This window comes from Nematolebias whitei, chromosome 7, assembly GCF_014905685.2.
Source record: "Nematolebias whitei isolate Nwh7 chromosome 7, NemWhi1, whole genome shotgun sequence".
Classification (NCBI taxonomy): domain Eukaryota; kingdom Metazoa; phylum Chordata; class Actinopteri; order Cyprinodontiformes; family Rivulidae; genus Nematolebias; species Nematolebias whitei.
Genome location: NC_056504.1, coordinates 31,135,740 through 31,146,988, shown reverse-complemented (window position 1 = coordinate 31,146,988; position 11,249 = coordinate 31,135,740). Strand labels below are relative to the sequence as shown.

Here is an 11,249-nt window from a genome sequence, read left to right as displayed (position 1 = left end):
CCAAGAACGCACTGCGTTACTGTCACCTGAGCCGAGGACTGGCGGCACCTGACTGATGGATCACTTATCCACCTCCCTTTCCTACCAGAACAGGACGTGTTTTCATCTTTGGGGAAATGAAAATGTCAAATGCAGATTTTTAAATTGAGGTGGCTCAGCAGCATCCAGGAATGTTTCGAGATAAGATCAGCAGTCCCCCTCCCACCACTGCTGTGTAACCTTTTGTTTGTGTGATGGAATTTCACAACCGTACGGATGAGAACTGATGCCAGTGGTGTTTGTTTACTGGGGCCACCGATAAGCTGAGAAATAATCCTTCCAACTGTTTTGGATCACAGAACTATGGCTTGATTGTAAATTGTAAGGCCTCCTCTCTTTGTGTGGACCCCCTCTTTTTTATAGAGCTGAGCCCCTGTCCTTTCCAAAGTTTGCTGTGTGTTGAAATGCTTTCCCCCTTGGGTGCCTTGTGCAAGCCCCCCTTCTTCCCCTTCAACTGATGAGGGGGTGAGCTTTCCCAGGACAAAGACGTGGATATATAATAGAAAGAAAAAGGAGGGGTGGGAGACACAAGAAGACAGAGGGTGTTTGAGTGAGAGGGAGGAAAGGAAAAGGGGTGCACATGTTAAAAGATACGGTGCTTGTTGAAGACGAGTTCTAACAACACAGAAAGAAAAAAGAACAGAGACCATCTGCAGTTGCACCCCCTTCCCTCTCTACTACTTACTCAATTTGCTAACCCATTACAGACTCCACAGAGAGTGGGATCCGGGGTGTAGTTAAGGAGTTGTTGGAGAACATCAGTGTATCTGCACCCCAGTCTCCCCCGTCCCTCCACCACATGGTACAGTCCATTTAAAAGGCTGCATGTCATCTCGGTGTGTGCAGGGTCCTCTCTGAGAGCAGCTGCTCACAGCACATTCTCCTCAGCGGGAGCATTCACTTTCCCTCCGCCTGCTGCGCTCCATCTCTTCTCCTCCTCCGTCTTCCTCCCTTCTTTCCACTCTCAGTGCTTTACTTGTCTTTGCTCTACTCAGACACATGCTTTCTCTCACCCTGTAGTGCTTGGCCACACAAACCTTCTCTGCAGTAACAGGTAGACATCATCCAGCTCTGCTCAGATGAGGAGAAGGACCTGGGTTTTCTTTATGTATCCAAAGTAGGCATTAGGAGAAGAAACATAGGTGGAAGAAGAAGAGGAAGAGGTGTTGAAGAGGAAAGGGTGTCAGCTTCACTCCCTTGTAATGTTCCTCCTGACACCATGCTGCTCTGTGTGGATTTGCTCCTCAGGGGAAAATCCTTAAAATGATGGAAGACAACAAACAGCTGGCTCAGAGGATTGATGGGGCCATCCAGTCCGCCACTCAGGAAGTGACGAACCTTCGATCTGAGCTCTCTGCCACCAGCCGCAGACTGGCAGAGCTGGGAGCCAGCAGCCCCCCTGCCTTAGAGAACCACCACCAGCTCAACCACCACGATGACAGCCTTCACTATCGAGGTGAGTGTCACTGGAAAGCTACGAATGAGTAAATATGAGCGCACACTTACACAGTTACATGCTGTTCTCTCCATGTGTGTGACAGTGAGAACATGAACACGTCTGGCTGTTTTGAAACCAACAGTGGGAAATATTTGGAGAATGTTCCCTGTTCCTGCATTGACTTATTTTCCCACAAACTCAGCATGTGAATGACAGTGGAAAAGGCAGCAGATTGGAAGGAAAGAGACCAGGACTGAGGGGTTGGGGAAGGGGAGGGGGTGGCGTTTAAAGCAGGGGCCAGAGTTTGTCCGAGTTTGGTTTCCCAGGCAGCAGCTGGGTTCTTCAGGGTCTTTCCCGCTCTGGCTCTGTTTCCACTCTGTGCTCAAGTCTGGTATTGATTCTGTGAAAAGAAAGCCTGTGATGGGCACGGAGACCGAGTGTCAACACCTCTGAAAGAGGCTGGTAACACCACAGCACTGTCACTTCGCTATAAAGGATGAGGGGAATGGAAATAAGCTTTAAACTACAGAGGAGCTTTAAACATGCCACTATTCTGATGGATTTTCTTATACTACTTTTTAATATATCTGTTGTTCCCAGAGGAGCCATGGAGTTTTATTGTTTTAGAGGTTATTGCATATGGTGACAGCAACTTTTTATCCTTGGACCCATTTTGTTAGGCAGCATTTGCGTACTCTGTGTGCTGTTTTAGTTCGAGTAATCCTATTCAGTTTTATTAGATTGGAAAAGAAAAACCTCAACAACTGTATTGTCGTTTTTGTTTTGATCTTCTTTAGGGTTAAAGAATAGCAACTTTTATTTAAATAATTTGTTTAGGTAATTATTTAAAAATGAGCAGTGACAAGTTGCAAGGTCAAAGGTTGGGTTAGGGTTAGCACATTTCTTGGGTTTTCTGGTCCAATCAAAGCTCTACTGGAGCTCTATCTGCTGAAAACTGAAAAAGTCCCAAGTGGTTTGATAGAAAATTGTCAGAGCTCCAAGTAAATCACAGTTTGGGCTGTGTAGCTGCAGAACTATCAGGGTGCTCATGCTGAGGTCAGTCCATTTAAGTAATCTAACTTCAACTCATGTTGCAACTGTAACTACTTTGTTTCAGCTAGAACTTTAAGCAGGACATAAGAGTTGAGTTTTTTTGTATTGCTGAGCCAGATTTGATCTAAATGTCCTTTTAGTCTTTTGATTTGAAACATCTCAGCAGAGGTTATCAGTTGTGTCCATCATTGTGCTTGCTCTCGTTCTCCCTCTTGGTCTGGTTGTAGTTATGTTAACATGCAGCCTGACATTCCCACATTCCTGAATGTCAGCCCAGTGACGTCATATTTCCTGTTCCCAGAGAGCAGGCCAGCAGTCAGGTGACTGATCAAACCAAACACGGACCTCCACCTCCCTCGGCTGAGCTCGCACCTCGTTTGAAGAACGAGGGCTGACTCTGGAAACTGCAGAGCTTAACTCGCTCTTGTAAGATTTCAAGTTTAAGATAATTTGTCTTGGAGTTTTCTCGTGTTCGGCAGCTCAGAGTGTGATGAGCCAGCGCTTGTGGCTTAGGGAAATTAAATGTTCTTTAGGAGTGTATCTCTCTCCAAGCCAAGCTGTTAGTCTGTTAGTCTGTTTGTTGGCTTTGCAGGATCTAAACAGTGTTTTTGTTATGCATGAACTGGGTCCCGTAAAAACATTACACTGAACCAGGTGCCAGAACTTTTGGTGCGTGTCACCTCCACATGGAGATACAATATTATCTCCAACAAGGCCCTAAACACGGGAGTTGAGCTTGCTGTTCATGCTAAGCTTGGAGGTCAGCCCTGCCGTTCTAATTAACTTCCTGTTAACATTATAGTAACTTTTAGTCTTTATGTAGCCACTTTAGCACAATTGTGCTTTTTGCTCATGTTAATTTAATGTAATTTTTCCAAACAGGACCTTTTCAGAAGAGATTCAATCACCACTTTAGAAAAGTCAGTGGAAATGTTTTTGGATAGCTCATCAACATGTCCTGCATTTTTTATATTCAGCCCATTGACAGTAATGTCTTCATTACTTTGCGATTGCTTCTTCAAATTAGTTGCCCTTCCTTTTAATTCATAACACTGATTTCAACTCTTTGTTTAAGATTCTTCAAAAAGTTATATTTACACTCCATTTATACATAGACAGAGCTCTTTAGTTTGTAAAGGGAAACAAAGACTGCATAAAAATGAAAGAATTGGCATTTAATGAAGAAATGCTTATCAATCACTGCCCTTCAATCCATTGTCTTAGAATAAGATGATTTTTTATTGAAAAACGATGAAGTTGTAGCTGTTTTGGTCAAACCTTCAAAATGATATAATGCACAATCTCATGCAATATAATAAGATATCATATTCACAAAACGTGCTGGGTAAGACTTCAAAATAAAACCACATCAAATTTTAGGTCATTATCTGTAAAAATGACAGTTATATTTGAGTTTTTAAGGTCAGTTGACTGTGGCAACCATCTCTTGAATTTGGTTGAGTTATTATTAGTAGTAGTAGTATTATTACTATAATTAATTCATTTATTCATTCATTTAAAATAAATTCAATTCAATTCAGTTTTTTTATATAGCGCCAAATCACTACAAAGTTGTCTCAGGGCACTTTACAGGAACATTCACATACATAAAAGCCAATTAGTAAAGTTCTCTATCTAAGGAATCCAGCAGACAAGTTGAATCTTGGCTTCGTTGCAGTCTCCCATCCTGAGCAAGCACAGTGGCAACAGTGGAAAGAAAAAACTCCCTTTTAAAAGGAAGAAACCTCCAGCAGAACCAGGCTCAGGACAAGCGGCCATCTGCTTTGACCGGCTGGTTGAGAGGACAGGAAGGAGAGACAGACGAACACAGAATAGTAGATCTAGGTATAAGTGCAGGTGTACATGAAAGACAAAAAAACACATGTTAAGGATAGAAAATAATTACAAATGTTGAGCAGAGTAAGTAAAGACAGTAGCAGAGTGAAAAGTGTGGTCAGTTTGTCCTCCAGCAGTCTAAGCCTATAGCAGCATAACTAAGGGACAGCTCAGGAAACCCAAGCCGACCCTAACTATAGGATTTAACAAAAAGGAAAGTCTTAAGCCTAGTTTTAAAACTGGATAATGTGTCAGCCTCAACAAAACAAATTAATCAAAAAGAAAAATAGAAAAACATTGAATGAAAAGAAAGAAGAAAAATATTCTTATAATATCTGCCCCTTATTTAAAAAAAATAATAATAATAACTACAAACACACAAAAACCTTCACTTGAACAATCTCCAAATTGGAAAAAAAAAACACCAGATATCCTTCACCTGGCACTATACCTTCCCAGCAACTTTAACTTAATCTTCTTTTTAAACATATAAATTGTTTTAGAAATTTTTATAGTGATATCAAGGCAATTCCACAATCGTGTTCCCTGAATTACAACGCAGCCCTCCTTCACACTAGTTCTAAATGGAGTTTTACAAACATTTCCATTCTCTTAAGGTTATATTGACTCTCTTTTTTAACAAATCTTAATTGAATATTTGGGGGTATTTTTAATGAGCTTTATACATGACTTGTAAAGTACTTTATTCAGCCAAATCATAAACTTTTTATAATTTCAACTTGTGAAATAATATATTTGTTGGGTGACCATAGCACTTCCTACTTTGTACTATTAATTCTTATAGCTCTTTTTTTGTAAAATAAAAATAGGATTTGTAATTGTTTTGCATGCTTTTCTCCAAACTACAATACAATAGATTAAATATGGAACAATCAATGTGGAGTTCTGCTGTTATCCAATAATTATTTTGGTGAGTTTCATCAAATTTGGCCAATGGTTCATGAAATATTTCACTAACAGGTAAAAACAAAATATTTTGCTGACAGGTATAAACATAATATTTTGCCTTTTGGTGGCAATATTGCTCTAAAATCCATGTAGCCTAACCTTATCATGAGTCTTCATGTTATTAATGATTAATTCTTTGTTGATTAATGCCCTGCAGTCTGCCAGTAGGACAAAGATTATCACAGAATCATGGGAGTCTGCCAGTGGTAATCCATAAGCCTTTCTGAAACACATGAGTAAGATGTTACTGAGTGACACAGCATGGAGTGAAGGGATGACCCTTTGGCTGCTTTAAAACAGAAAAAGAAACATGCTGTGGTGGGTACTTTTTCTTATACGGTACAACAAAATAATACCACCTGTAAACTGAATTATACAAAATATTGGGGGTAAAAATTCTGCTATACACTAATAAATGAATTTAACTAATAAAACTCTAAACTAATAGAGTTTTAAAGAAGAATCCTGGTATGTTTAGCCTGCATTGTTGTGTCTCCTTGGTGCTGCACTCAGTGACTCATCTTTCCTGGAGATGCAAACATCCACAGTTTAAACATGGCTGAGCTTAAATGTGATGTGGTCATTTATGTGGTGGCTCTGAATGTAGAACCTTCACCCACCAATTCAACATCCAAAATATTTTCTTTTTGAGGCAAAGACTACATAAGTTTTTATTGTCTGTTAAAATAAATCCAGTCTTTTAATCCGTTTTCTAATCATCATGGTCACAGGTAGATGGAGGTTAGCTCAGCTGTTGGCAAGTTCACAAGTTCATCACTGAGCGACAGAAAATAAAAATAATAAATCAATTGCAACCTACAGTCATTTAGAAAAAGCTGTAAACCTGACTAGAGCAGCACTGTGCAAAATTCTTCAGTCATCCGTGATTTATCTCTCAAAATAGTCCTGATCAATACTTCTTCAGGGTTACTGAAGGTTTTTAAAAGTTTTTTTATTTTTTACTTTAGTTGGTATCACCTTTTCATGACTGTTCTGTTTTTATGTTTTGTCACAGATTTTTATTTATTCTTGAGTTCTGATGTAATCTATATGATGCATTTAATTTGCCTTTAAACTTCAAAGAGCTAAATCCAATAAAAAACTAATCAAGTTTCAAATTAACTTGTGCAAACAGTTTGCCATGATCCAACAGAATCAAATCTCTGCCAGATAACTTCACTTTAGTTTTAGTTATGTTTTTATTTACTGGTAGATTATTATTTTTTTACATAACCACCATAAAATCCTGACAACCACCAGAGTGTTTTTTTTCTGGTACTGGGGTCCAGTGCTGTGCAGTGATCAGTCCTTTACTGGAGGAGTTCTGTTGTGGGAGAGGGACAGAGTGGGAAAAATGTTGGGGGAGTGGGGGGCTGCCTCCCTCGGGCTATTGTTCGGACATGGTGTCCCACACACACCGCCCTGACCTCAGACAGGGCGTGGCTGATGGAGCCTGGGCGCGGAATTCGAGCTTTACATTTCATTCTTTGCATTGCATGTGCGGACAGGAAGACGGGTGGTCTCTGGAGAGTGTTACAGAGGAGAAGAAAGAACTGGAGTGAATGAGACTTTGCCCATTCAGTACAGCAGTATGTTCCCAGCCTGGCTCGTCCTCATGGTGTAACGAGAGACTTGGGCCTCTGACAAACTCAGGCCAGATGGGGAGAGGATTCTTTTCTACAATCACTCTGCAGCAGAAAGCATTAGAGCCACCACATCTTCACAGAAAAGATAATTACTGTTTCTTTAAAGAAGGATGCCTAATGACCATATGTCTCACAGCAAGCTTATAGAGATTTTTTAAGTTTCATCTGTTTTCCTCCACAGTGGAGTACAGTGCTTCGGTAATCTGCTTCGTCTTGACGACAGCTCAGAGGTTAGAGGAGGAGCTGCTTCTGTATTTGTATCCAAAAGCTGACTTTTAATTACATATCACAAGCAAAGTGTGCAGAAGTTTCAGACAACCCCCAATTTGTTTATACTCTGCTTCTAAAGGAGACAGGCTTTCTTATGATTTTTGATTGAAATATCAATTTTTTAAATTATTTATTACCAATTTATATGATTTCATAAATTAGTCTTGATCCATAGTTCTCCTGGGCTTCTAAACATTTTTTTTACCTTTGTTTTTTTTTTTCACTCGTCTAGTTTATATACCTGAGAATAACAGTATGTTGTATAGTGTGGTTAATAATGGGGAAAGTGGACAAGAGGAGGACAACAGAAGTACAGTAGATCTATGAGTCTATTTATACAAGATGAACACTATCTGAAAGTTGTGTCTTTAAAACAACCTGAAAGATGCATCAGCCTCTGTGATTTGATGATCATCAAATAGATGTATTTGTGAAGATTTTAGCTATTAGCTTGTTGAGATCCACTTTGTTGGTTCTAAAATACTATTTTACTTCAAACTGTGTTATCTTTGGTATTTTCTTGATTCAACTTCTTGCGGGCGGCTGTGGCTGAGTGGTTAGAGCAGTCGTCCTCCAATGCGAGAGTTGGGGGTTCGAATCCACCAGCAGTCACATGTTGAAGTGTCACTGGGCAAGACACTGAACCCCTCATTGCCTCTGATGTGTGTCCCATCAGTGTATGAATGTGATCTAAAGCTCTGATTAGTCTCTTTAGAATGATTTGTTCAATTAGCTTTGTAGAGATCTAGTAGAGTGCTGTATGAATGGGTAAATGAGGACACAGATTGTAGTGTAAAGTGCTTTGAGTATCTTGAAATAAGATAGAAAGGCACTATATAAGTACAGTCCATTTACCATTTACCATTTATCAACTATTCAATGGGAACACATTTTCTTTGTGAATGTCTTCAGAAGTCCAATTTAAAATGGATCCTTTGCTAAATTGCATGTCATGTGTGGACAACACTGCTCCATCCCTTGAGTTTAGAAGCTTTTAAATGGGCTGAATGATCCAAAGGCCAGAGTTACTACAGAGTGAGTGGCTTAACAAAAAAGAATCCACTGAAAACTGTACTGACGTAAAAATTAGTGGAAAAGCTGCAAAGGTTCAAAGAAAAACTTCTGAGGCTTCTTGAAAACCTGTCAGAGTATTGATCCAAACCACTATAAAAGTAAAGACCTGGCAATCCTTGAAGGAATGCACATCACCCAGTTTCTTTCAAACCAGAGTTTTAAACTGAAATTTTGTTGAGAAGGAACAAAGTTAAAGCCATTTTTGTCAAATCTTACAAATGACGTTATGCATGATCTCTCATGATGTGATAACATAAGACGTGGGTTTTGAGTTACAATTCAAATTTGTCCACTTGTTTGTGAGATATTTTGCCAAAGCTATAGACAAATAACTACACGTGCAAAAACGTTGTCAATGCTTTGTCTTCGGTGGCAGGCAATAGAAATTATGAGCAAAATATGAAGAAATGAAGGATGACACAACATTTTAGCATAGTGCCATGTTCGTGTTGATATAATTTTCATTCAACCTTTATTTAAACAAGTTAATCCCATTGAGCCTCGAGGACTCATTTACAAAAGAGACCTGATTTTAACAAAGACTGATGACAATAGTGGACAACAGCAACAACAATAGACAATTATAAAATGCACACCTATTTTTTTTAATACAAATAAGATGGCAAAAAAAAGTAATAAAAACAGCTAGATTCTAAAGCAAATGTAGAAAACTAAAAACAGGAACATGTCTGCATTGGTCCTTGCCAGGAGTCCAATAAATTCTTAAAGCCACTTAGAGAGGTCAAGGTCGAGAGCTTCAGGTCATTTTGTAAGATATTCCAGGAAGCAGGAGCGGAGTAGGAGAAGATCCTTTTGCCAAGTTCAGTCCACACTGAGGGAACACTGCAGGTAATAATGTCCTGAGAGTGCACGAAGAAGAACAAGAGCAAAGGAGAATCACTGGTTTCTGTCTTTGACAGGGTGGTAAATATCCTAACACGTTAATGACTTTATGGATATTTGTTTTGTAATGGAATGTAAGCTTCAGTGACGAACTGACAGAGCGGCACAGGATGTCAGTGGGAACTGAAGCCTGGATGATGCAAAAGTTTCCATCCCTGTATTTAGCTGCCTGGACAGCAGGGAGGACATCTGAGTGGCACATATCTGCAAGCATGTCCCTACAGGGCCAAAAGAAACTGGCCAGCATTGTCTCAACTGCTGTAAAATATTTCCAAGTTTCTTGTTTCCTCCAAAAGCTCTGATTTCATGTTAATGCATTCCAAAATAGTCAGACGGTACAAGATAAGAGCTAACCTCTTTATTAGCAGTGAGGCAGAAATGCTGCCTTGGGAGAGCAGCTTTGTGACGGCATTCACCGAGTTTTGGCATGAAGCTGCTGCACCTTTTGGAAAGGAAACAAATCTGCTGACAAACTGGTGCCGGACCGGAGAAGGGAGCTTTCAGCAAGTTGCCAGCGTACCAGACAGGGTACATCTCCAGCAGGCATTCCTCCACACTCAAAGTTTCCAGTCAGGTTTTATCTGAATGAAACTTTACAGAGCAACTCCATTTCAAGGAGTTCTCTAACCATGACACAAATCATCAAATAGCTTTTTTGATATGATGGCTTCCCCATCACAGTGTCTCATGTGTCTCCGTATACTAATTAAGTCTATGACAACCTTTCTTTTCCACCAGCTCGGAGCAGCTTTTGCTCCCCAGATGATTTTTCTGATGAGAGCTGATTTCCTTGAATATAGACTTCCTCCTTCAGTTTTAGCACATTTTAATATCAGTTTCTCTCAAAGGAGCCCTTGTGATCTTTTTTCATACAACTGTAAGATTTTTTATTTATTTTTTTATTTCCTCTTCTGACCTCAGAAAGTAATGCTAACTGAGGGGGGAAAATGAATTTGAGAACTCTGCATTACATCAGTGATTTTCTTCTCTGTCAGAAAGAAGGATTACTTCCTGGTTGCGCTTTACGAGCCCACTACATTTTATATGAATCATGTGTGCCTGCAGAGGATCAGACACCAGGCCTACAAAGAAGAAGTAAGCTGCATCAAGCAGATCACTTTAAAGGATTTGTCTCAGGTTGAGCTTTTACAAGACTGTATCTGGAGGAACAGTGAGGTACTGAGGAAGGGAATGTGGTGCAGGATGTACTTGATGTCTCCATTAATTATTCTCATTTGTCACATGGGTGAAAGAAATTCTGAATATGTGACCAAAAAAAAAAGAGCTCTGACAAAGTGTTTAGTAAGATTCTCCCATGCGGGGTGCTCTGTTGTCATTTTTGTGGGATGTTGTGGTTCCTACTTCTCAACAGGAGGCACCGATAATGATCAGATTTCTCCCCCCACGGCTCCACTCATCTCATCTAACTCCTCGTTTTCACCTGAAATCCTCCAAATCCCCGTTGAGTCCAAACTTCTCCTCCCAGAACCAGATGAGCCGTAAGACAGACAGCGAACGAGTGCAATCCTGGTTCACAAGCATCTCAGCGCATCTTTTTTTAAATGCCTCATTGCTTCAGCAGCAGAGACATTTTATTGCTGCTGTGTATTGTTGCCCCGCTAGCAGTTTAAATCTGTTCCCCAAGGAGAGAAGAATGAGGAATGGTGGAAGGGGGGGGGGGGGGGGGGTGAAAAGTTTTGAGGAAGCACAGAACTCCCTCTTCGTGTCCAGAGGATTCAGAGGAGAAAAGCGTTAAATTCCAGCAGAGCTGATGATAAGTAGAATACTTCTCTGATTTTCAAAATCATCTGCATCACGCAGACGTCTTGTAAGACTGATGGGCTGAAAACATCCTAAATATTAAGAGAACGCTCACGTTCAAACATGCAGCAAGCACGATCCAAATGAGATGTCAGAGCTCCACTCACAACGTGTCCCTGTAGAGTTGGTGTTTTATTTTCATTTAATATTAAACATCTTTTGTAATATAAGAGGGAGTAACATAAAATTTCCTTTCAGAT

General features: G+C 40.0%; 1 protein-coding gene across 1 annotated transcript in view; it reads left to right on the top strand.

Moving 5' to 3' along the window:
* Positions 1-885: 885 nt before the first annotated feature.
* LOC119412770 (kazrin-A-like) overlaps positions 886-11,249 on the top strand; it is a 48,382-nt gene continuing 38,018 nt past the window's right edge. Inside the window, exon 1 of the mRNA XM_037679806.1 lies at positions 886-1,495. Coding sequence (XP_037535734.1) covers positions 1,303-1,495 — 193 coding nt within the window. The 5' untranslated portion in view covers positions 886-1,302. The remainder of the gene's footprint in view (positions 1,496-11,249) is intronic.